The sequence below is a fragment of the Hippopotamus amphibius genome, chromosome 8 (genome assembly GCF_030028045.1).
Source record: "Hippopotamus amphibius kiboko isolate mHipAmp2 chromosome 8, mHipAmp2.hap2, whole genome shotgun sequence".
Taxonomy (NCBI): Eukaryota; Metazoa; Chordata; class Mammalia; order Artiodactyla; family Hippopotamidae; genus Hippopotamus; species Hippopotamus amphibius.
Genome location: NC_080193.1, coordinates 59,382,819 through 59,410,633, shown reverse-complemented (window position 1 = coordinate 59,410,633; position 27,815 = coordinate 59,382,819). Strand labels below are relative to the sequence as shown.

General features: G+C 35.5%; 1 protein-coding gene across 1 annotated transcript in view; it reads left to right on the top strand.

Moving 5' to 3' along the window:
• Positions 1 to 27,815, top strand: part of LRP1B (LDL receptor related protein 1B) — a 1,778,947-nt gene that overhangs the window by 310,146 nt on the left and 1,440,986 nt on the right. The window contains exon 2 of the mRNA XM_057745031.1: positions 16,900 to 17,022. Coding sequence (XP_057601014.1) covers positions 16,900 to 17,022 — 123 coding nt within the window. The remainder of the gene's footprint in view (positions 1 to 16,899; positions 17,023 to 27,815) is intronic.

The following is a 27,815-nucleotide window of genomic DNA, read 5'->3' as shown; positions in this document are numbered from 1 at the left end:
ATCTAGTACTATATTAATGCTAATAATAATAGCTAATGTATATATACTATCTACTCTTGCTAGATGGTGATGTTAGGTGCTTCATATACATTATTCCATTTAGCCTTCACATACATTCTATGTGCTAATTATTGTTATTTTCCCTATTCCCAATTAGGGAACTGAAATGGAGCAAAGTTTAATAACTGGACCAAAGTAGTACAGTTAATAATAACCAAGTCATGCTTTTACCCTTAATCCTAAATCTACTCTTGTTACAAATTTTTTTTTAATCTTATAACTTCTGTTCCAGTCACCAACTCTCAAAATCTCTTTTATTATTCTGATAAACCACGTACCTCCCACCACAGGAAAGAGTACCATATTGTTCAAATTACTTACCGTCACCCTTATTGGGCAGACTTTTTGTGTTCGACCACTTTATTGGCTATCTTGAGCCATGTGCTTATCCCTGGTTCAATCAGCTGAGTAGAACAAAGGAGTATGTAAAAATAGCAGACCATCATTTGATGAAGGGCCCACTTAGAAAGAGGTAGAAGGTGGAAACTTCTTCAAAAGATGTCATGATTTTGGCAGGCATACTGTCTCGATCCCTTAGGAATATTAATTACTCAATCTTTTCTCCAATCTTTAGAGACATATACATTTCCCTAACATCTCAGTAAAGGTTTTTTAAAATAAATCTTTCACCGTAATTACTTAGAGCATTTATTGAATAATGTCTAAGGTACACAATGATATTTACATAACTCTGTTTATAGTTCCAAATGAAAGAAATGATAAATCTCCTTGGGAAACAAGAGCATAAATGTATATAATGAATAATAAATAATAAGGTAGATAATTAAAACATAATGAGATATTGTGTTAATATACCAGTATCTAAATTGCAAGAATTGAAATTCATTTAGTCTTCTTTAAATGTACAACATAGTTTGGGAAATTAAAAAATGTAACAGAAATATCAGATGGCAGATACTTGTATATTTTTTTCTTGAGTGTTTATTATCTAAATGTTAACTTTTTCTTATGTCTAATTTTGTTTTCTAAATATATTTTAAAGTAGCTTAAACATTTAGAGTACTTCAAAGAGGTTATTTGATCATAGTGGAAGATATACACTTTAATTTTTTAGAAATCAGGACTTATTCATAGGTAATATCAATCAAAGCACAGAATCCCTAAAATTTTCTTTTTTTTTCATGTTTGCTTACACTTTTACCTCCCCAATCATCTGCTAATAATTTCTCAAAAGATGTACACAATGGGCATCGCATATCTGGATTTTGTTTCATGAACCCATACTGCTCATTATCCTTTTTTCTGTAGGACACAAATTTCTATTATTCATCTAGATGTATCTCTGACCACAAGCCAATAGGCTTCTAAAATATACTTATCCATTCCTCAAACAAACAGAAGGTAATTTAGTTCACAAGTAATATCCAGATTTGATCTATCTTGATGGGAAAAAAACATTAATTTTTGTTATGACCTTAAGAAGATTTTAGGAATGATTTTTATGACTTACCAAGTTCTGAGGGGAAGGAAATGTAAAATATGCAAATTAGAAGCCTGAAGATTCAAGTCCTACAAATTAAAAGGTTGAAATGGCTAGATTTTATGGCACACTGAGTTACGTCTAACTAAAGAAAAAAATAGAACTCTTTTCTCCTGATTAGAAGATGACATAACATTTATGTTACTTTTGTATGTAAAAAAATATGTGTATACTTTTATATCTTTTAAAGATACATAAAGACATATATCATGATTATACATAAATATACATAAATTACATATATAAAAATATATTTTTAACCAGTACCTACAGTGTGTGCATGTGTATGTGTATTTTTAAAGAAAGTATGATGAATATTAAAGTGAATTCTAGCTTTAGGATATGTCAGAATTTGCTGTGCTTCCCTTCTCTGAATTAGATTACAATTTAAATATATTAATTTTGGTGCAGTAGAAATTTTGAGGTATTAAATGAAAGAAACACTCCTTTAGTTCTCTATCAGAATTGACACCCCATGATATCTGAATATTGGCTATATAATGTTCCATCCTCTGTTGAAGATGGTGGTCTTCCATTATCAACTGTCTTGGATTCCTCAGGTAGAATTTTTCCTATGTAACTGAAGGCACATGGTGGTAAAAATATTACCTAGGGCTTTGCAATGACCTTATGGTAGAGGCTGGACAAGCAAATCAGGGACTCCAAATACTTCCTCTGTTTTTGAGCTTTCCCAAAACAGAGGAAGTGTTTCAAGTCCCTCTCCCCCTTTTTTTGAAAAACAAGACAGAGAATGTTATTCGTTGCAAAATTTGTGTTTAAACTTTTTTGGAAAATCCTATTGGAGTTTTCATAGGAACATAAAGTGACAAGGCTTTTCCATAAAATTTGACAGCCATACCCATCAAAAGAGAAAGAGAGGAGGGTTATTCAACAAAGTGATTATTCAACAAAGGAACTTTAGCTACAAAATTGCCTATGTGGTTAATTCTCCTTCCAGGCTGCTCTAGAGGTATCTTCTGGGAAGGCTACTGCATCTTAAGAATACACCTTCAGAATGAGGTCACACTTACTTAAAACCTAAATTTCCTCAAACGCATAGACTATTTACGTGGCAGGCACCAGAATGTTCAGGCCTCATGAAGTTTTTCCAAGTTTTATCATTACTGGGTCTCTTAAAATTAACATGTTCCTGAAACTGACCAGAAAATGTGAAGATAATGAGGGTCACAGAAACACAAATACTTAAAATGATATAACCTCTTGGACTGACAGATTAAAAAAATACTAAAAGCATAGGTTAGGATGTGGGATGAAAATAAGTTTGGGGTTTAAATTTTGACATTATATTGGAGGGCAACTTTGTCTAAGTGCATCAAAAACGCTAAAAAAAATTATTTTGCAAAATAATTCACTTTTATTCATTAGGTTGTATTTTTTTAAAGTAAAACAAGTAACCAAAGATTACCTGCAGAATTGTTTATTGCAACTTTTAGTTTTACCTAGTATCTATTTTTGAACATCAAAGTAGTTCCCACTTTTTAAAACTTAAAAAAATATGGAAAATTCGTATATAGTCTGTCATGTCCTTATTATATTTATTAAACAGAACTAGAATTACCAATATGAAGCATTATCACAAAATATTTTTGAGTAAAAAGGGGCAATGCACAGAGCAATATATTAAGTACTTCAAAAAATCCCAACAATTTGTACATACTTTTTCTGTATACAGAAGTCTATAGAAATGTTTAAAAATGCAATAGTGGTTATTGTCGACAAGTGGTAGATTTCAGAAGACTTGATTTTTTCCTTTTTTATTATCCTCCATTTTCTTATATTAATTAAATGTAACATGCAGTTTAAATATCACCAAAACTTAAACTTAAAAAAAAAAACACTCTAATAGTCTGATAATTGGCTTAGTATGTGTTTTGTTAGATTCAAATATACTGTTTCTCAATAATTTCTTAATTGTGGAAAGAAAGAATAAGCACTGGTATAATGTGACAAAATGCGTGCATTTATATTTCTTCCCGAAAACATTATGAGGCTTAATTTATATTCATTTAGGCCCCCATGGCTACCTTTTCTAATTTCCTATTAACATTAAAATGTTACATTAGACCTTTTCTTTGATAGAGTAATAATTACTTTCACGAGGATTCATTTAAATTCTCATGACGTGTCTTCTGTAGCGAAGTCCTTAATTATCTGTGTTACTTATAGTTATGTTTAGGAAACCCATTGAACTTTTATTCATATTTCACAATTACCCAAATAACACAAGCCCGCCTAGCTAGGACCTCTGTCCTCTATCACATTAACTAATAAAGACGCTCTTCTCACTTGATAGTTTGGGGTTTAGATATACATCTGTAAAACGATAATCATTCTATGAAAACCACTCTCTCTCATCATCCTTTTTGTTTTTCCGCTAGAGGACTTTCACACATATTAAATATTTGTTTGATCATGGAGATAAAATAAAAGGAGTTGGAAAGTTCATTTACTCCATGCCTTTGATTGTGGAGAATTCTAGGGAAGGAGGTCCTTAATAGTCATAAAGGGTGTGTGCCTATGGTGCTTCCAACCTTTGTTGTTAATATTCAGTCTTTTCATCTGTAGTATACCTTCATGATTGCTCCCGTTTCCATAAATATGTTCCTTTTATCTTTTATTCACAATGTTGTAAATAAACGATGAGCAGAGTTTCACTTCTTCCGGGGATGGTTGCTACCTTTACAGATCTGAGACTCAAACCCCTAGAATTTTAGGTAACATCCAGCAGGTGGGAAGGATTTGAGAGCAAAGCATTGAGACCTATTTTGGAAGTATAAGGTTGGTGCAAAGTCTCAGTAACTAAAAGTAGGGTAGATAATAACTGTTTACATGATTTCCAGGTAGGTTTCTTTAATCCAACATCTGTATTAAATGCACATGTATAGGTGGGGTGTCACGGTGAGTCGTTACAACCGCTGAAGGCGCTGCTGGCATTTAAGGCCTAGTGGTCCATAGTGATACATATACTGCCAATGAAAACAGTGTTGTTCTCAAAATGCCAGTAATCCCCAATCTGAAAAAAAAAAAAACAAAAAAAAAAAAAAAAAAAACAACGCTCCTCTAGGAGTTATGAGAGCAGCTTTGTGTCAGTTCGATAAATATTTGTGTCTTGATCGTCCCACTTTCTAGTTGGGTGACATTAGCCATTTAACTTTCTCAACAACCTCATCTGATTTGCAAGACACAAATAACAGATTTTTGTGAGTATTAAGTGAAATACACTAAGTGTTTAATTTAGCATGTGGTACATAGTAAACATTCAATAACTATTACCATTTATAGCATTATTTTATTATCTCCCATAAAAGAAGTCTTTTCAAAATCTAGCGACAAACAATAAGAAGTCTTACTAAATGGTTATGAGGAGCATATTAAAATATTGGCTATATTTAAGCAAAACCATGTAAATATTCAATCTATTTTCCAGCCGATCTTTAACACACAAACTTCAGCTATATTAATCGCTTGGTGTTTCATTAATATTCAGTTTTTTCCCTATGTGATCTTCCTTTTGTTTAGAATGCCATCCCCCATCTTGTCAGCTTGGCAATCTCATATTCATTTATTAAAATGATTAAAAATTACCTTTTTCTGGGAAGCTTCCCTCATACCTGTATCAGTTACTTCTGGTTGATAGTGAGATTACCCAACATACCATGGCTTAGTAATTAAGGATATTGATTGCATAACATAACAAAATGGCTAGAGATTAGCAGGATGGGGTGTAGAACACCTCAGGGTAGCCCGATGACATGATTGGCAATGCGCATACTGAGTGTCTTTCCACTTTGCCAGCCTCACTGTGTTGACTTTCACCCCCAGTCTTATTTATCCTCAAGCTGTTGGCTGTGGCTTCTGCAGATTTCAAACGCTCAAAACCTAAAGCAATACAAGAGAGCTCCTCCTCTGAGTATGTTTGTAGCAATCAAAGCACACTCAATACCTCAGTTTCATTAATCAACAATGGGGCCCACGTCCATGTCCTAGCTGCAAGAAAGACTGGGAAAGCAAGAATATGGCCTTCCTATCTCTGTAGTGGAAAGTGGGATTTTCAAAAGTGCTAAACGTAAGCTGTAGAGTAGGCAACAAAAATATCTTCTGCATGCCTTCTCCTCATCTCAGCCTCTGACCCCAGTTGCCCACAGCAGAAGTTTCTTCATTTTCAGAGCTCTTTCAACATTCTGGATATACCTGTATTAGCACCTACTACATATTATTGTAAATATTTATTTTTGTCTATCCCTCAGCAATTTGTGGGTAGAAATCCTGTGGTCTCCATCATTATGTTCTCAGTGCCTATTTTTGGTTCACAGTAATTGGACATTAGTTAAATTAATATGTTTAAAGTCTTTTAAAATAGAACAAGAAATTTTGATTGAAAAGTATACATAAAAGTCAAAATAGGACTTGAGATAAGTATAATTGTAGTCTTTGAAGAACTCTTAATAGTTAAAAAACAGCATAAGGAATAGGAGATGTTGCATCATCCCTGAAAGAGCCAAAGCCTAACCATCTGCTTCATATCTCACTAAGCCTAGAGATGAGAAAAAAGATGTGAATTTTGGTACCCCCCCGGGAGACTGGATGAGAATCATACAGGATTTAGAGAATAGAACTTGCAGGCAAATGTCAATAATTTAGGCTTTTTCTTTTACATTTATGAAGGAGGCCTGTCAAAATTGATTCCTTCCTTCAGAATGTAGAATATGAAATACCTCTGCAGATTCATTTCAGTAGGCTTTTGAGAAAGGGAAAGTAAAAAGGAAACTGAGTATTTCTATTGAAATTTCAGAAAAGAACACAGAGCTGCGAAGCGTTAGTCTAAAGATAATAAAAACTTGAGTCATCCATGTTGAATGTACCAGTTTTATTCCACTGAAAAATATATCCTATGTCTCTTACTAAATAAAGAGCCAGGTTTTTACTCTGGGTACTTTTTGCTTTCTCTTGGTAAAGAAGCAGTTCCAAACAAGTCTATGCTGAGTGCTTTACAATTTTCCATATCACAGCCTGAAAAAAACCAGGAGCCAACCAATGTTAAATGATTAAAGAAAAAAAGAAAACACAACTTTCTCCTTGAGAATTTAATGTCAGATAGAATTTGAAATGTTTACAGAGATACTTTTCATTTGTTCATTATGATAGAAATGATAAATGAGCAACGCTTCTTCCTGGGGATAATGTACTTCTTAAAATTTTCAATTTTGTCTTGGTTTTATATAAGATGTTCTTATTTGTACAAATTGCCATTTGCAGCATCAGAAACACTTGGTGCTTAATAAGGCATAGAATGATTGCAAATTTGGTTGCCAATAGAAAGCATACAAATATACAATTAAGTACAATTTTCTCATGGTAGAAAGATAACACATTTTTGTACTTTCTCCTCTAATGAGAATAAAAACATGTAAACACACCCACGCACACCCACACATACCCACACTTCCGAATTCATATGTTTCTCAGTCAGGGATGTCATTTACTTGAGCATTTGTAGTGATTTTTATAAAATCCTATCATGTGCTTCTAGTCATTATTACTAGCCTTCGTCCTGTGCAGATTTATTTTGACTGTCATTCGACATCAGGAAGAAAAGGTGTTTATTTAAATAGATAGTGTTGAAATTAACAGAAAGCAACATAGAAGAAAAAGGTCTTTAAGTTAATGGTAAAATAACTGGTAGTTTGCTTGTTTTGTACTAATTTAATCAAACTTTCATAAGTGATATCTGAACTATGAGATGACCTGGAGTCTAATATTAGTTTCCTATTGCTGTTGTAACAGATTGACACAAACTGAGTGGCTTTACAGCAACACAATTTTATTATCTTACAGTTCTGAAGGTTAGAAGCTCTAAATAGTGTCCATAGGACTGAGTTCTTTTGGAGGCTCTAAGTGAAAATCCACTTCCTTGCCTTTTCTAGCTTCTAGAAGCTTTCCACATTCCTTGGCTCATGGCTACATCCTCAGATCACTGCAGCTTCTGCTTCTGTGCTCATATCTTCTCTTCTCTCTGACTTGCCCTTATAAATATGCTTGTTATTTTTGCTTTAATTAATTTTCATTGGAGTATAGTTGATTTACAGTGTTGTGTTAGTTTCTGCTATATAGCAAAGTGAATCAGTTGTACGTATACATATATCCACTCTTTTTTAGATTCTTTTCTTATATAGGTGATTACAGAGTATTGAGTAGAGTTCCCTGTGCTGTACAGTAAGTTCTTATTAGTTACCTATATTATATATACTAGTGTATAAATATCAATCCCAATCTCCCAGTTTATCCCTCCCACCATTACCCTAGGTAACCATAAATTTGTCTTCTACATCCGTGACTCTATTTCTGTTTTTTAAGTTCATTTGTACCATTTTTTTAGATACCACATATAAGCGATATCATATCTTTCTCTGACTGACTTCACTCAGTATGACAGTCTCTGGGTTCATCCATGTTGCTACAGATGGCATTATTTCATTCTTTTTTATGGCTAATATTCCATTGTGTGTGTGTGTGTGTGTGTGTGTGTACATATATACACACACCACATATACATATACATATGCATACAACATACTGTTATTACATTGAGTTCACTTGGATAATCTAGGAGAGTCCTCCCACCTCAAGATTCTTAATCATAGCTGTCACAAAGTAAGGTGACATATTCAGAGGTTCTGGAAGTTAGGATGTGAACATCTTTGGGGTATGTTTATTCAGCCTACCACTGGGCTCTTATTCAAGAATTTAATTAGCCTCTCTCAATGAGTCTCAGCTTCAGGAATAACAGAGCTCAGGGTGGAGATGTATGCTAAATTTATACAAGAACATATGGACACCTTGTGTGTGTGTGCAGGTATGTGTTTAGTGAGAGTAATTAAGTTGCTAAATTATCAGTAGTGACTCAGCATGACAATGGGAATTATCAGTTAACAACTATGTTGCCATAGAGACATGGATGCTCTTCATTACTAATGGACTCCCTGATACAGGCCTGGGCAGGTTTTTCAGGATGGATTTAGCAGAGATAAATGATAGCATGAGTTATAACCTTATTGTGTATAATAAGGTTTATTTTTCAATCAACCGCAAATTTTGTGAAGGAGATATATTTTCTTACCAAAATGGAACTACCAGGTTTGACCCTTTTTGAGCTACCTTCCCTACACCAGTCTCTCCAAATGTGCATAATCCGCATATATTTTTGTATTCTTATTAAGCACGGACTTAAAATGGTGAATCTCGCTTTCTTACACTTATAATAATGATATTCCTAAAGGAATTATCATTTAAAAAAACTATCGTTAACGTATTTGGCTAAGTTACCATTGTACAGCCAGCTACTGTAAAAGTGTAATTTTCAGTATGGTCTTTAAGAGACTCTGGAGGATAATACTGAATCTCTCTCAAGTTTGATTTTCAGTTTTCATGGATGCTTTAATTTTATATGGTATAATCTTTGCTATTGACGGTATTTTATTTTAAGCATGGGGAAACTTAGCTTTATTTTGGTGATTAACTAAATAAAGCTATTTATCACTCTGCTAATAAAACAAAAAAACACTGGTATTGCTTTGTTTTTTCTTTTCCCCCTCTTTCCAAAAGTAATATATGATTCTTTATAGAAAATTTGACTTTTCCGTTAAAATTACCTTATGGCAAATGTGAAGTCTAAGACAGAATGCTCTGCTTTCCAGGAACTCAGCAGCCAGTAGTTACAATACTAAAACAGAATACAATAGGATCTTTTTGATGGTTGGAGTGGAATGTTATGGAATCAGTGATGAAGGAAGAAAAAGTTTGTTGTGAACGTTTTAATTAAAGGAGGTAAAATGTCTTTGGACTGTAGAGCAGGACCAGAATTTTGTTACATGGAAAAGGGCATTCCAATCAAAGGAATAAACACATAAAATAAATACAAAGAGAGGTAAAAGGAGGTATTTAGGGAAAGTGAATAGAACAGTATGGAGAGCTAAAGGTGTATGTTGAATGGTGAAAATATAGTAGAAAAAAAACATTGGAGAAGTCTTTTAAACATGAAAAGCTAGTTAAATGGAATTCTGAGGATTTATTCTTCATTTACATTTGCTTATTTTTCTGGAGTAGGTGAATATAAAGAAAAAAAATTAAGGTGTTTCCTGATTTTTGATGACTAATATCATTTCTTTAACTTTATGTGAGCTTTATCAAAATTTGAAGTTGAACAAGTAAGACATTCTATAGTTCTCTGCAAGAATTCTGTTCTCCTGATAATTTGTTGCCTGTTACATGGGAAAAAAAAGAAATATAACTGTATTTCTCTTTTAATAATTATGAATGATATATTATTAACCATCCTATGTTTAAGTTAGCAATGAGATATAGATATAATAAATAAATATTTTTCATGTTAACAAAGTTCTGAAAACCTAACACAGAGCATTTCCCTCCTGCTTAGCTTGTGCAAGAGGTTGTACCTATTTGTTCTGTTTAGTATCAGACTTCTTAGTAATTTAACTGTTGAGTGGGTATTAACCCACATTTACCTTTAGTTTGTAATTAGCTACTATAGTTCATCATGTATATGTCCTTTAAATGTTCCCATATGATGCCTTGTTATACACTCAGTATACAATTTGTTGGTAAACTAATGTTCTCATTAGTATTTAATTGCAAGTAAACTTTTAAGGGGAGTTACATAACAATATTATAAATTAATTATGATGAAATATTCAAGGAACTAGAGGCTCCAGAGTTATTCAGTAGACCCTTATTGATAGATATTAGTTTTAGTATTTGACTTCGGTAGTTTCTGTTTTTTTGGAAAGATTGAAATTAGCAGTTCATCATGATGTTAAAATGAGAAAATATAAATTAGCTAATATGTGGCAACTCATGTATATCAAATCTTTTAGCTAAGAGCATCTACAGCCAAACTCCAAAAATATTATTATACATTTTTATTAAGATAATAGATGTTTTCATATAAGTGTAGCAGGATTATTATACTACACTTTTCTCATGCCAGGATGAATCTAAACTCAGTAAACGCTATAGGATATGGTTGTCCTAATCTTTTCATGTCTTTTGATTGCAAAAGTCTATTATTACATAGAGATAGACACAGTACTAGCTTTGATCTTCTTCCTTAGGGAGGCAAGGGAAACTGCCTGCACATCCTCATAAGCTTCTTATTTTAATTACAGTGTATAATATTACGTTTCATACAATAGGAAGACATTTAAAATAAGATTAGTTTGGCTATCTTGAAAGTGTAGCATGAAGCATTAAATAGGATAATTGGAAAATACACATAGACGTAACATATTTAGCTTCTGATTCAAGGAACTCAATCCAGTGTACATATTTTAAAATAATCACCTTGAAATACTGAAAATTCATTTATTTGAATCCTGTAATCAATGCTTGTAGAAACTGACCTTGAAATGGAATATCTAGTTGAAAAATAGGTAGTTGGATTGTAGCAAGCTATTCTTAACTGCTATTTCCTAGAGGAGTAATATAAAACTGTCCTCAAATTTGCAACAATGCAAACTCCCTTTAAAGGTTGGAGTTTGCTTAGCAAGCTGATAACATAGGCTCATTAGATAAATCCCCTTAAGTATATCTTAGTCCTGAAAAATAAAAAAATTTGTCTTGAATCATGATGATTTTGTGTATGTGTCTATATGTATGTGAATATGTATTGAGGATGGCGGTTTGCATATATTCCCAAGGGACTTTCTTCTGGGATTTTCCCAAGGAATGATTCTATATCTATGGCTCAATGCAGGTGAACATTTGGACATTCATACAAAACAAATCAACTGTCAAATATATACTTTTCAACCTTAACTGGATTCTCATTGCTGTTAGAAAGAAATCCTTTCACAGATATCTAGTTACTCCCTTTTCAATTTTATGCTCATTTGAAATCTTTACCACTTTTTCCAAGTCTACCTTCTTCAAATTTCAAAAAGTAATCTTGCTTTTCAGTTCTTTAAGAAAACACAACCAGGTAAGAATACCTTAACCTTCTTCCCTACCAGATAATGGTTTACCTATCTCATTTTTCTATCCTTTCTTCCTCAGGGCAAGAGCTCCTGGTTTTGTTTAGGTTTTATTTCCAGACCTGTGAGTTCTTGGGAAACTGCTGCACTTTCCTATCCTTTTAGAGCCTCCAGTCTCTCTTGCTTCAATGCCACCTTTCCCTCAGCCTACAAGTCTACTCCATCTTATTAGAATTTATCGTACTTAAACTCGGTCACTGGTGACCCCCCCCCCAATCCATTCTTAAAATTTTCCGTGATTTTAGTGCATCCCCTTTCTCCTGGCCCTTCTTCTTGTGTATCTCTGGCTAAACTCTCTGTCTCCTCTGTCTCCTTGTCTGACCTACTCTTACTTTGTTGCCTTTCTCTCCCTGTCTCTGTATCTCCCCCTTCCCCCACCTCACTTTAATTTCATCTAAATCTATTCCTATGCTTTTCACTGCCCTCTTACAGCTCCAGTTGTTTTCTGTGTTTTCAGTTTTGATCGTTCTCCTGAATTTCAGACTTCAAGGTGTCACTGCCTATTGCGTATTTATTCTTGGATGTCTCCCAAGCACCTCATAGTCAGTGTATTCCAAGAAAAAGAACAGTTGAAAAGTCATATATTTGGGGTCAGTGATCTGAATTTAAGATCCTGGTATTTAATGAGATGGTGGGAAGATATTTGACTTGTTTCCTCATCAGATAGTCTTGAAACTCCATTTCACCAACACATTTATCCGTACAACTCTCCCCTTTCACCTGCATTATTGCAGTAACATCCCAGATGATCTCCCTCTTTCTGCTTTCACTTTGCTGCACTCTGTTTTCAGCACAGTAGCCTTTAAAAGAGTCAGTTAGATTGTGTCTCTATTCAGAACATTCCAATGGTTTCCCATCTTGATATTTTAGGAAAATTCAGAGCCTTCATCTGCCACCCATGGCCACATATTCCCTGATTCCCTGACCTCAATTCTTCTACTTTCACTTTTTCTCCAGCCTCTCAGACTTCCTTAGTGTTTCCTAAATTTGCTGGGCTCCCTCTTGCCACATTTTTTGAATTACTTTTTCTTGGGGTATAGTTGATGTACAATGTCGTGTGAGTTTCTGCTGTACAGCAAAGTGGATAAGTTATGCATATGCACATATCCACTCTTTTTTAGATTCTTTTCCCATATAGGCCATTACAGAGTATTAAGTAGAGTTCCCTGTGCTATATTGTAGGTTCTTATTAGTCACCTGTTTTATGTGTATTAGTGTGTATATGTCAATCTCAGTCTCCCAATTTATCCCTTCCCCCACATCCCCCTTGGTAACTGTAAGTTTATGTTCTACATCTATGACTTTATCTCTGTTTTGTAAATAAGTTCATTTGTACTACTTTTTTTTTAGATTTTACATATAAGTGATATATGATATTTGTCTTTCTCTGTCTGACTTACTTCACTCAGTATGGCAATCTCTAGGTCCATCCATGTTGCTGCAAATGGCATTATTTCATTCTTTTTTTATGTTTAAGTAATATTCCATTGTAAAAATGCTGGAGAGGGTGTGGAGAAAAGAGGACCCTCCTACACTGTTGGTGGAAATGTAAGCTGGTGCAGCCACTGTGGAAAACAGTATGTAGATTCCTCAGAAAACTAAAAATAGAGCTACTGTATGATCCAGCAATCCCACTCCTGGTCATATATCTGGAGACAACCATAATTCGAAAAGATACATGCACCCCAATGTTCATTGCAGCACTATTTATAATAGCCAGGACATGGAAGCAACCTAAATGTCATCAGTGGAGGAATGGATAAAGAAGGTGTGGTACACATATGCAATGAAATACCATCACAGATTCTAAACACATGACCTTTTATTCAAATCGATGTCACGCTCACCTTCTATAAGCCTTTATTCAAATGCCACATTCTCTGTGACATATTCTCTGACTGCGTTATTTGAAATTGTCCACCTGCTGGTCTCCATCCCTTAATCCCCGTCTCTGTTTTATTTTTCTCCATAACATTTATCTTCTAATATACCATACAATTACCTCATTTATTTTGTTTTTGTTTCTATCCTCCACTGTAACAGAAGCTCCATAATGGCAGGGAATTCTGCTTTGTTTTTCTCACTATTGTATCCTCAGTGCCTAGAACATAGTAGAAGCTCAGTGATATTTGTTGAATAAATAAATGAACAAATTGAGATATCAGGGGTGGAACTGCTTTTTGAGCTGCAGGGCACTATAAAAATTACTAATTATTCCTACTATTATTCTTCCACTGCCCCCATGACCAGGCTCACATGCACATTTACACTCACACACACAATATCTTTTTTTTTTTTTATCTCTACATCCTATCTTGGTTTTGAGACACCATCTAATCAATTTCTGAAACTATTTACATGGAGACCTATTTGAGCTTTTGAAACATTTAGTCACCAACTCCTAACTCTTATATTACATCATTTAGAACAGAGTCTCCATTTTAGTCCTGGCTACTTTACCCTAATCAGCTTGAACTTTTCTGTAGACAATTGCAATAGACTCCTAACGGGCGACTTTGTAGCAAGTTTCATCATACCTACCCTTTCGTAAGTACTTTCCCATGGCCTCAAATTACCTACAAAATGCTTCCTATGGTAATCAAGGCCCTTCTTTACTGACCCAGACCTATGTTTTTGAGATGCTATTTTCCAGCACCATAAATGTTGTGTATGGCCCTTTTAATTTCTTATACTTCAACAAGTACTTATTGATTATTTACTGAGTCAGGCACTATACAATGGCATTTAGCAAGGTACCATCTCTTTTTCCCTTTCCTTATAGCAATTTGTTATATTTTAGGAGGAATAAAGGAAGAGAAAACCTAACATCTCAAAATCATAGATCAAATGCAGAATAGCTATAGGTACAATGAACAGTCATTCTGATTTTTCTGGAATAGACTTGGGTTTTACTTGCTGCCCCAGTATAATTATTAATGTCTTTTTTCACTCTCAGAAATCTCCCAGTTTGGTAATAAATCATATAGTCTCTGTCTATAAGCAAAACTAATTTGAATTTTATCATGTGCTCTTTCTCTAACTACAAAAGTTATATGACTGTCTAAAGCAAAATTTAAGTCCCCTTCTTCTAGCATTGGTGCATACTTATAAATATCACTCATAATGTTTGGTGGAGAAAAACTAAATCATTTCAATTTTAGTGTAAAACATTTGTCTCAAATGCATTTTAATAATTACTGCCTTAGCAATTTTTATTGCTCTACCTCTTTGTCTGGAATGTCCTATATTAACTCATTTATCCATATCATACCCACCTTTAAAGTAATGTATACATTCCCAAACTTTTCTTTGCTTTTTTCTCCATCTGTCTCTACTTGTGATCCTTTTAGCAGTTATCTTCTATATCATTTATTTGGCAGCTTTTTGTATAAAAGGTACTTTTTTCCCTCCTGGATCTGTTGGTGTGAGTAGTCTGCTGAACACTTCAAAACAAAGACTGAAACTTCTACATCTTTGATTCTATAGCACCAACTGTAAGGCCAAATTCAGGGTATGCAAAACAACCTAATGTAAAACAGCAACAACAGCAACAACAACAACAACAAAAAACCAATTATGAGGACTTCCCTGGTGGCATAGTGTTTAAGAATCTGTCGGGAAGATCCCACATGCGGTGAAGCAATTAAGCCCATGAGCCACTACTACTGACCCTGTGCTCTAGAGCCTTCAAGCCACAACTACTGAGCCAGTGCCCCACAACTACCGAGCCAGTGCCCCACAACTACTGAAGCCCTTGCGCCTAGAGCCCGTGCTCCACAAGAGAAGCCACCGCACTGAGAAGCCCCCGCAACACAGTGAAGAGTAGCCCCCACTCTCCACAACTAGAGAAAGCCTGCATGCAGCAACAAGGACCCAATACAGCCAAAAATAAATAAATAGATAAATAAATAAATAAATAAGGAATTGCTAAAAAAAGAAACCCAATTATGATAGCAGTGGCAATGAGTGTGGTATTGACGGTTAATCTACTGAAAAATATAAGGTAAAATATATGAATGTGCAGAAAATATCAGTGTGTGAGAGTAGGAAAAGTTAATTATAGATTAAAGATATGTGTTTTTTGGGTGTGTGGGTGTGGATGTGTTTGCGTGTTTGTAAAGTATATTTATTTTAAGTTACTTTAGGGTCAGAGGAAGAGGTTGAGGGAGAGAAAGGAAAGACATAGTATATTTTATCAAACCGTTAAGTGGAAGGTGTGCCGTCATTTTGTGTATTCCTAGGGAAAAAAGACCAGTTAAGCCATGGTGCAATGCTTTCATATCACTTAGAATATGTATTTGATATATATTGAAAGACACATTTACTAGCACATTTACTGATTTCTTCTATTTCGAATCATTCTTACATATACATAGCAAAGAATAAGTGATATCAAATGTCTAACACTCCTAACACTCCTTCATACTCAGAGGTCATTAATTATTAGAAACATTTCTATTTCAGACATGTTTTAAAATACTTTTAAAAAAGAAATACTTTGTTGAATGGACTTAACATGGCATAAGTAAGAATATTACAAAAAAAAAAAAAAAAAGCCAACATCTGATGAGTTTACCAGGACTTGAGGAAAGACAACAGATCCCAAATATGAAACAATGCAAGGAAAATGGACTTTTTGAATACAATCAAATGCAGAAACCTGAGTTAGAGCAAAGTTTTATGTAATTTTACTGTCACCCTCCCTGTCCAGTAGAAAAAGCTGCCAATTGGAAAGCTGTAGTGAAAAAGAGAAAAAATTATTATGATGTTGGGTATCTAATAGATATAGAGGCATGAAGCTCCAGCATCAGGCTGGATGGTTAAGAACTGAGCAGTAAGAGATGGGCTTTACATTAAAGGTTTAACTTTTATTGCTGATTTTTCTCTCTGTTGGACTAGAGGAGGAAACTAAAATTTTTCTGCTCAGGAACTCCTGCTTTGGATCACATCTTCTATAAAATCTGCTTGCTGGGGTATCTATGTGCCTTATCTGATATGAGAAAGCTAGTCCTAAATATAAACAGAATTCTTAACCATTTCCAGGGTAGGCTGTGTGAGACCACAACAAAGTTAAGTCTATCAGGATTGGCTGCTTGAGTTGAGTGGATAAAATTAAGGAAAACTAATTGGTTTAGCTTTGTTGCTAAGCAGAAAATGTGGACCATATTCATGTATCGTTTATGCATTGCTTTCTCACATTTCATCTTTGTACTGCTCTTGTGTTCATGTTCAAATCATTCATATTTTATTTTGAAACATTTTCATTTTCAGATCAGCAGTTGTGTGATCCTGGTGAATTTCTTTGCCATGATCATGTGACTTGTATCTCCCAGAGCTGGCTGTGTGATGGGGACCCTGACTGCCCTGATGATTCAGACGAATCTTTAGATACCTGTGAGTAGAAAGGTTCTCATGCCATTCGGATTTTACCTTACATGTGAAACTAAATGTCAGTTGTTTTCACGGATGACTGCCATTTCAGTTTATTCTCTTTCTTTTTCCAAATAGCCTAAGGAACTTAAAACCTTTTATTTGTGTTTCCTTTAAAATGACTATGTGAATGAGAGCATAAAATGCGGTTTTGTCGTGTGAATTAACTTATGAAGGGAACGAAATTCAAGGTTAATTATTTCAATGTGATTGTGTTACTCCTAGAAAAAATTTACTTGAAGAGAAAATAATCCTTTACACAGCACTAAAAGAGAATAAGATCCTCTCCAGTAATTTATCTCACACATTTTGAGACAGAGGAGCACACAGAAGGAATAAGGAACTAATTGAGCTTTAGATATTATTTCTGTTAATATCAAGGGCACTACACAAATTATTGAACATATTTTGTTTTGCACCTGAAAGATAGAAACCGCATTGTCCATCCATGCAGTGAGGATCTTTGACTTTATAATATCAGATTCAGAACTCTTAATACACATGAGTACTAACTGTAATTGTACCACTGTACCTAACTTGGAGTCCATTAAGGCTTTTGCCCATGTGAAAAATGCCACTAAATCAAAATTGTAATTAATAACAGGACCACAGCTAAATCCGCTACACTTTCCTTTAAATACCCACTATCATAAGGAGTATGAAGGGTCCCCTAAATTTTCATATTAATATTTCTAATACATCTGATATCAGTCTTACTCCCCATGCATGCAGGTGTGTCAGCTTATAATTATCATCCTCAAAGCAGCTACATAGTTCTGTGAAGTCAACATGAAAAAAGAAAAATCCGTCATTCTTATTGCTTGATATGGTAGCGATAACAATTATTGGTTCCATTTTCCACTTTTGTCTACTTGTTTATAAGTCTAATAGATGGATCCAATATAAGTTTTGATGAAAATCTTGGTGATAGAAAGCAGAAGCAATGTGTATTCACTTTCTTCATGCTTGCTAGTGTTTTTAAAGTCTCTCAACATATGGGTACTTGAATATGTGCATTAATGCCTTATTTCAATTTGAACAGATCACTTTTCGATAGGAAGAGGTTGTAGTTGTTTTCTACATTTCTAATTTTCACCAATTTCATCAGTTTAATTCTGAAAACCTTTTGTAGACTCCTATAGCATAATAAGGTTCTAGGCATGATAAGAGGAAAACGTATATTAATAGGAAAATACTCTAGTGAATAAATAAATGTGTTAAATTCATACAAAGGAATATTATTTAACAGTAAAATGACTGAAGTACTCACACATGCTACATGAATAAATCTTGAAAACATTATGCGAAGGAAAAGAAGCCAGTCAGAAAAGACCACATATTTTATGATTCCATTCATATGAAAGATCCCAATAGGCAAATCTGTAGAGACAGAAAGTAGGTAAGTGTTGCCAGTGGCCAGTGGGTTGGAGGGGAATGAGGAATGTCTGCTAATGAATATGGGGTCCCTTTGTAGGTGATGTAAATGTTCTAAAATCAGATTGCAGTGATGGCTGCACAACGCTGTTAATATATTTAAGTACATTGAACTGTTCATGTTAAATGGGTAACTGGTATGGTACATGAATTATACCTTAATAAAGTTGTTTCAAAATGGAAAATAAGGAGAAAAATCTCACAATTATGCATTTGGATGCGGATGGTATAGCAGTGTGAAAAGACAACAGTAACACCATACTCTGCCCCTGAAATATATAAGTGGTTGGACTACACTTCATCTATATAAGTCGTGTGACTTTGTTTAAGCCTTAGCCTTCCCCTATTTAAGTGCCATAGAGGAGTTCTCTCCTCGTTAGATGCAAGGAAGGAATGCCATGGCATAATCAGACTAAAAATTTAAACTTTTGCGTTTTGGAGACTTGCATTTTTGCCCCAATCCTACCACCAAATTCCTGATGGGAAACATGACAATGACATGAGAGCTATTTATGGAATCCATACATAGGAAGTCAGGTTGAAGGAGAAATGCTCTGAAACTTGTACTCGACACAGTGCAGAAGTGATTGGGAAGAAAAGGATGCATAGCCCGTCTAGGCCGGAGTTCCCTTCATGCTGCTAAAGAATAGAGAATAATGAAGTTCCTCTTGTACCCAAGAGGGAGCTCAGTAGGAGAATCAGACTAGAGAGGATTTGTGGTACAGAGGAGGTACAAGGACCTTTGTGGTCAGAACTCAAACCCAGAGAGGAAAGAGACCCCGAAGGGAATGCCAAGGTGGGTAGATGACAGATATTTCACTCCCCCTGCCATGCCAGCTCTGTGCCTCTAGGAACATGGCCAATACCCAGCAGGGCCACACCAGTGAATTAGACTTGTGTTTGCCGGCCAGCATCTGCCCTGATTGACTGGGTACCTGCTCTGAATGGTCAGTGTCTCCACCACAATGTTTTTAAATATTTTGAATATCCATCTTGCCCAGAAGGTAGATACCACCTTGTGTTTGTGGGGAAAATGTAAGTCCTTCAATTCACAGAGATTAGGGGCTTTGGCAGACTCAGGCTTTATATTAGAAATTACATGTGGGTTAATTAAAAATGGAGATAGATTTTCTTCTTGCTTGGCTTTTAAAATGAAATTCATACCTTCTCAAGATATTTTCGGCAGTTTTTAAGTATATAGTTATTTTCCTTGATAAAATTTTGTGAGTTCGATTTTAAAATGTTTTCTCATTTTGGCCATTCTTACTCTACTCTCTGACATCAAAATTGCTGAATATTCTCAAGAGCAGCTATAAGAGAAATTCTTATATCAATGTAGCTACATAACAAAGCGAGAAAAATACTTTTTATTTTGTAACCTGGGTGTTTAATCTGAGTACCGTGTTTGGACATACATTTAATTAGCCTGTTTCAGATAAGTGGTTTTAGTTAGCACCAACTAAAATCTGGACAAGCATAGAAAAAAAGCTTTATGAAAAATATCACACTTTTCAATTTTAAATTTCTCAATCCAGATGTTCACAATTACCATTTTCCCTAATCATAGTGCTTTGTAATGTGTTGTTTTATAACATTCGTGTGCAGTCATCACTGATCTACATAAAATAATTGCATAATTTTATAATTATATGAATGTATATACTTTCAATGTGAAAGATAAATATTAGAAATCAAAAACCTTGAAAATTGATTCTTAAGAAGGGTAATTTTGTGCTCAGTGTATGAACAAAAGTATGTTATCATCTTTGATTTGAAGACAAATTATGTTGTATCTACAAAATATTAGATGAAAACCACTGATGCAATGCACTTATTTTTCCTAAATCCACTTAGCCTTTAAAATGATAAGAAGACCAATATAGCATAGAATTTATTATGACATTGCGAAAGCTCTGCAATGACAAAATCTAACAGGGTAAAAAGTGGATATTGTTGAGGAAGAGGAAAAGCTTTACTTGTGAGAGGCTGGTGACCAAAATGCTTTAGAAGATAAACATGCCTTATAGAAATACAAAGAAAATGAAAATCAAATGAAATTAAGATATTTGGGGATCTGAGAGGTTAACAGGCACATATTTTCTTCCTCTTCTATGTTTGTTTAGGCCCAGGTTGTAGGTTTTCTTTTTTTTTTCTTTCTTTCTAGTATTCATGAGGCAGAAGTGAGATTTCACTAATAGCAATACAGGCCAAAGGAACCCCTTTTGTATGGGGTTGATTTACAACTAAGCTGATTGCATGTTGGGATGAGTTTTCTAAAATATGAAATTAGAGAAATTTAGTGATTTCTGTCCTTACCATTGAATATGAGAAATGGTTCTTTAGCCTTATATTACCAGTGAAAGTCTTTATTTTCCTACATTATTTGCAATAATTTGACAAGTGTCTAAATGGCTAACCATCTTTTAGGTCCTATGAGGCAAGGAGAATAGAAAATCAGGAAAAAATCACCATCTTTCTACTCAGTGCTTTCAATCCAGTTATTAGTCTAGCATTTGGTATGACAAGAATTAAAGTGAATAGTGGAAATGTTATTTGTGGAATGAAAGCTTGGTACCACCTGTGGCAGGGAAGTCTTCCTGAAAGGCACTTTTATTCCGAGATATTCAATATGTAATTCCTTCTAGGATTTTCTGTGAATGCTTAATATACTTCCTTTCCAACAATCAGTTTCAGCAGATGTATGATCTTTTCTGACAATCTAATGTTTTTATACTTAAAAGTAGATTCTTCCTTTTAAGCCAGGAAGGTATTTGTTCTACTCTTTCTCCTTCTTCCTTATTGCCTCCCACTACCCCCCTTCAGACAATCATTTAGATTCCTTCTACTATAGATGGTGCTGCAGATATAATGACTCATAGACCAACCAGGGAGTATAAAAATGGCATTATTGGAGGGTAAGATTTGCAACCTGCATGGTTGTTACGATAATTTTTCATATTGACTCTACTCTGTCCTCTCCTTCTGCAGGGATCAGCTAAGTTTTTCTGTAAAGGACCAAATAGTAAATATTTTAGGTTTCCTGAGCTCATGTGATTCTGTTGCATAACCTTCTTTGTTTTTATTTGTTGGTTTATAAAACAATTAAAAATAGAAAAACAAACAAACATTTTCAGTTTACACTCTGTACCAAAACAGGCCGGAAGTTGGATTTGTCTTGCAGGTTGTAGTTTGCCAAACCCTATTGAAGTGTCATAGCTAAACCATATCCACTGTACTGTTGTGGAGATGGGTCTCTGTCCGGGTACTACAACCACAGGGAGCAGCAGGCACAGTGGAAAAATGTGGCATAGAGCTGTGTGTGTACCCATTACCATAGGATGCCAGACTCAGGCAAGATGAGATTCTCCTCAAAAGCTGGGTTCTTTCTTCTATTTTTGCATATCTCGTTATGTGTTAAGATTGCATTTGAGTGTAAGGAAAGCATAAGGAAGAGAAACAGGAGCTCAACCAAATAAGGGTTTACTTTTCTCATATAAAAAGATGCAAAAGTGGACAATCCAGGCTTGATATGGCAGCTTCAGAATGACACCAGGCTTCCTCTACCTTTCTACTCTGCCATTCTTAGCATGGAGCTGTCAGTCTTTTAACCACAGAGGGCTTTTCCACCTTCTGCAGTAGATAATTCCATTTCGGCCAGAGAGAAGGGGAAGAAAAAAAGGGAAAAAGCAAGTGCCAGCTGAGTCTATGTGTTTGTCAGGAGAGTAATAACTTTTACAGAAAGCAAACTCAGTAGGTTTCTGCTTAGATCTCCTTCGCCAGGACTGATCATCTAAGGTATGGGGCCTTGAGTATTTCCACAGGGCTTTCCAAAATAAGATTTGTAGTTCTGCTAGTAAAGAAAAAGGGAAGACTAGATATTGGGTGGGCAGAGGCCCCAGGTAGCACGTGCCACGGTGTCTCTTCACTCTCTTTTCCTCTCTTCATCTACTGCAGGGGAGGTGGCAGGCACAGGGCATGATCTGAATCCCAGCTGCTTAACACCAAAGCCAGTTCCTCCAAATGAATATCTTTGCTCTTGGGCAACGAACTTAGTCATTCCAGGTCTCCATTACCTTATCTGTAAAATGGACATGATAGTACCTGCCTCTCAGTAAAGTGCTTAGAATCGTGCCCGTTCCATAGGAAGATCCCCTCTCCACCCAACATCCCCTCCCCTGTATTCCATATGCCCAGAGGTCTGACCAAGGATCTTACTCTCTTACCTTAAGGGTCTTTTGATAGAGCACCCTAATTGCCCCCTCACCCACTCTTACTGAAAACAGGTTTTATTCTCTGAGATTGTGGCTAGGAATATGGTTAATTTAGCACATACACCAATTCAAGAGAAGTTATTATCAGTTTTTAGTAATTAGGTATATTACACTGAAACATTAAGACAGATATGGTATAGAGATTATTTGGGGACAGGTGGCTTTTCCTAGGAACTCTTCCAAAAACATCATGTTGACGAATTGACTGAAGTTAAAATATATGGCTAAAAAACATATTAGTGGATAATATTATGTAATTGACCTGCAGTGCTGAAATGTAACTGTTATCTTATTTTAAGAAATTAGGAAATTGAGTTTCCAGTCCTTCTATGCCCTCTAAGTTGGCTGTCATTGGTGAAAGCAGAGTTTGCATTTCTTTCAACTCGCCCTTCTTTTTGTAAATACTCAAGAAAGGAAGAATCCAACTCCTAAAAGGAAGCCTTAGGCCACCTAATTTAAAATTATGGTGTCATTTGAAAAACATAGATGCTATCCCAACAGAGTTATATCACACTGACTTTGCAGGTGATCAGTTCTAACTGAAAAATGCAATAAACACACCATCTCTCCTGGGTAATAGGAATAGAAACATTTGTGAAAAATGAAAATGGCTGTAAGTTATTAGGCTTAGATATGCCTGTGCATGAATTGACCGTTGCTTTGATTACATCTCCATTGTTGTGGGATTTTAAGCTTTATTTAGATACGAGGATATTAATGAACTCCTTATATCCATATGCTGACCTTTCCCCTAGGATGTAAGTTAGAAATCCTTTTACAATTTCCTTCTAAACTTTCTTTCTTTGACAGAGGTCAGAGAAATAAAATAAAATTCAGGTGGGAGGTTATTAGCAAACAGATACTGTCCTTTAAAGATAAACAGCAGAATAGGGCACTGAAAGTAGACTATAGGAACAATAAAATGAATGGAAGTATGGTCCTTGTTTCTAAGTAATAGTGATTTAGAGGTCACTTTGCAATGAGCTAATATATGAGAGCCACAAAGCTAAGCTTTTTGTTAGGTAGAGAAGTTGAAATGATCTTACAGATTAAAGGGAGAGTGTATGAGGCCCATGAGAGCAGTTTATGTCTCTTTCAATTCTTTTTGTTTTGCTCTTCATTTTATTCTGAGTCTTCCCTCTTTTGCAATGAAGAGGCCAGAAACATTGACCCTTCTTTAATAATAAAGCTACTTCCACTTAACTGTTGATATGAAGGGGAGACAGGAAGGTGAGGAACAGTGTAATTGTGAATTGAAAGGGCCTGGCTAAGGTTGGTTCATTTCCCCAGCACAGTGGGGATGGGATGGGGGTGACATTTCTCTTCATCCTGCCCTGCAATGTGCTAACAGGTCTCTGAAAGTCTGCCTCTGCAATTTTAGGCAAGTTTGATTGGAGGCATAGGTGATAAAACTGAGTGCACTACAATTCGCAGAAGTGGAGCAAGGCAGCATTACAAAGGGCTTTGCTCTTCTTCAAGAAGTTACCGCTTTTGGGTTTCCTGATCCAAGTTCACAGGTCATAGGATAAAAAGGGACTCATGTCCCTCAGCCTGGACTGGAAACTATAGGGAATGAGGACTTTGAAATGATGTAAAATAAAGGGGATAAAGTAAAATTATTGAATTCTAGAGACAACTCTGATAAAATCTCCTTGGCTTAAGAGATGAGGTACAGTAAACAAATGGACTTGCAGGGCTCTATACGGACAAAGCCGAAGACTGAGCAAGGAGCCTTCTCAGAAGTGATTCAATCCATCATTTATCCACAACTAATCTAGCATTTGGAGTTGGAGAATGAAGGCTTCTTACCTTTCATGGGTGAGCAAATTTCTTCCCAGAGGACGTCTTATTCTTTATAGTCAGTGTATAAAATTTACATTTGACTTTCACTCAGAAGCACTACTGAAATGACATATTTTGCTAAATGAAACACTGAAGGATGTTTTGTTCTAAGAACTTATTTTAATGGCAATGTCTTTTTTCTCTTTCCCTTCCCCCAATATCTTCCATTATCCTTCCTTGCAAACAGGATATAAAACCCTACTATAATATGCCTATGGAATTCAAAGTAGAACCAAAAAGTATCATCCTTCTACTGATTGCTGTATTGGCTCTTTTCAGGTTCAGGCAGAATAACTGATTTTTGGATGAATATTTTAAATTCAGATCTCTGTAACATTAGCTCTTTTGATTTGGGGGAATGGGAGAAATTGCTCACAAAGAGTAAAGTTCATGAGAAACAGACAAAAACAGGGCTTAGCCCAGGGCCCGATGGCTTCACAGGTGAATTCTATCAAACATTTAGAGAAGAGCTAACACCTATCCTTCTCAAACTCTTCCAAAATATAGCAGAAGGAGGAACACTCCCAAACTCATTCTACGAGGCCACCATCACCCTGATACCAAAACCAGGCAAAGATGTCACAAAAAAAGAACATTACAGGCCAATATCACTGATGAATATAGATGCAAAAATCCTCAACAAAATACTAGCTAAAAGAATCCAACAGCACATTAAAAAGATTATACACTATGATCAAGTGGGATTTATCCCTGGGATGCAAGGATTCTTCAATATACACAAATCAATCAATGTGATACATCATATCAACAAAATGAAGGATCGAAACCATATGATAATCTCAATAGATGCAGAAAAAGCTTTTGACAAAATTCAACATCCATTTATGATAACAAGTCTCCAGAAAATGGACATAGAAGGAAATTACCTCAACATAATAAAAGCCATATATGAGAAACCAAAAGCCAACATTATTCTAAATGGTGAAAAACTGAAAGCATTCCCTCTAAGAACAGGAACAAGACAAGGGTGCCCACTCTCACTGTTATTATTCAACATAGCTTTGGGTGTTTTAGCCACAGCAATCAGAGAAGAAAATGAAATAAAAGGAATCCAAACTGGAAAAGAAGTAAAATTGTCACTCTTTGCAGATGACATGGTATTATATACATAGGAAACCCTAAAGACTCTACCAGAAAACTGCTAGCACTAATTGATGAGTTTATTAAAGTAGCAGGATACAAAATTAATGCACAGAAATCTCTTGCATTCCTATACATTAACAACAAAAGAGCAGAAAGAAATTAAGGAAACTCTCCCACTTACCACTGCAACAAAAAGAATAAAATACCTAGGAATAAACCTGCCTAAGGAGGCAAAAGACCTGTATGCAGAAATCTGTAAGACACTGATGAAAGAAATCAAACACGACATAAACAGATGGAGGGACATACCATGTTCTTGGATTGGAAGAATCAACATCGTGAAAATGACTGTACTACCCAAAGCAATTTACAGATTCAATGCAATCCCTATCAAATTACCAATGGCATTTTTCACAGAACTAGAGCAAGAAATCTTACAATTTGTATGGAAATGCATAAGACTCCGAATAGCCAAAGCAATCTTGAGAAGGAAAAATGGAGATGGTGGAATTAGGCTTCCTGACTTCAAACTATACTACAAGGCCACAGTGATCAAGACAGTATGGTACTGGCACAAAAATAGAAAGGAAGATCAATGGAACAGAATAGAGAACTCAGAGGTAAGCCCAAGCACATATGGGCACCTTATCTTTGAAAAAGGAGGCACGAATATACAATGGAAAAAAGACAGCCTCTTCAATAAGTGGTGCTGGGAAAATTGGACAGCAACATGTCAAAGAATGAAATTAGAACACTTCCTAACACCATACACAAAAATAAACTCCAAATGGATGAAAGACCTACATGTAAGGCCAGACACTATAAAACTCCTAGAGGAAAACATAGGCAGAACACTCTATGACATCCATCAAAGCAACATCCTTTTTGACCCACCTCCTAGAATCATGGAAATAAAATCAAGAATAAACAAATGGGACCTCATGAAACGTAAAAGCTTTTGCACAGCCAAAGAAACCATAAGCAAGACAAGAAGACAACCCTCAGAATGGGAGAAAATACTTGCCAATGAAGCAATGGACAAAAGATTAATTTCCAAAATATACAAGCAGCTTATGCAGCTTAATACCAAAAAAGCAAATAACCCAATCCACAAATGGGCAGAAGACCTAACTAGACATTTCTCCAAAGATGACATACAGATGGTCAACAAACACATGAAAAGATGCTCAACATCACTAATCGTTAGAGACATGCAAGTCAAGGCCACAATGAGGTATCAACTCACACCAATCAGAATGGCCATCATCACAAAATCTAGGGACAATAAATGTTGAAGAGGGTGTGGAGAAAAGGGAACTCTCCTGCACTGTTGGTGGGAATGGAAGTTGATACAGCCACTATGGAAAACAATTTGGAGGTTCCTTAAAAAACTGCAAATAGAACTACCATATGATCCAGTAATCCCACTACTGGGCATATACCCAGAGAAAACCATATCCCAAAAAGAAACATGTGCCATAATGTTTATTGCAGCACTATTTACAATAGCCAGGACATGGAAGCAACCTAAATGCCCATCAACAATGAATGGATAAAGAAGATGTGGCATATATATACAATGAAATATTACTCAGCCATAAAAAGGAATGCAATGGAGCTATATGTAATGAGGTGGATAGACCTAGAGTCTGTCATACAGAGCAAAGTAAGCCAGAAAGAGAAAAACAAATACCATATGCTAACTCATATATACAGAATCTCAAAAAAAAAAAAAGGTACTGATGAACCCAGTGACAGGGCAAGAATAAGCATGCAGATGCAGAGAATGGACTGGAGGACATGGGATTGGGGGTGCAGGGGGCAAAGGGGAAGCTGGGACGAAGTGAGAGAGTAGCATACATATATTTACACTACCAACTGTAAAATAGATAGCTAGTGGGAAGTTGCTGTATAAGAAAGGGAGATCAACTCGATAATGGGTGATGCCTTAGAGGGCCAGGACAGGGAGGGTGGGAGGGAGGGGATATGGGGATATATGTAAAAATACAGCTGATTCAAACAAATAACAACTCCCCCCGCCCCTGGCCCCCCAGCCAAATAACAAGGCTTAGGTTGAAGGATAGCAGTTCCATAAAGGTGGCTTAT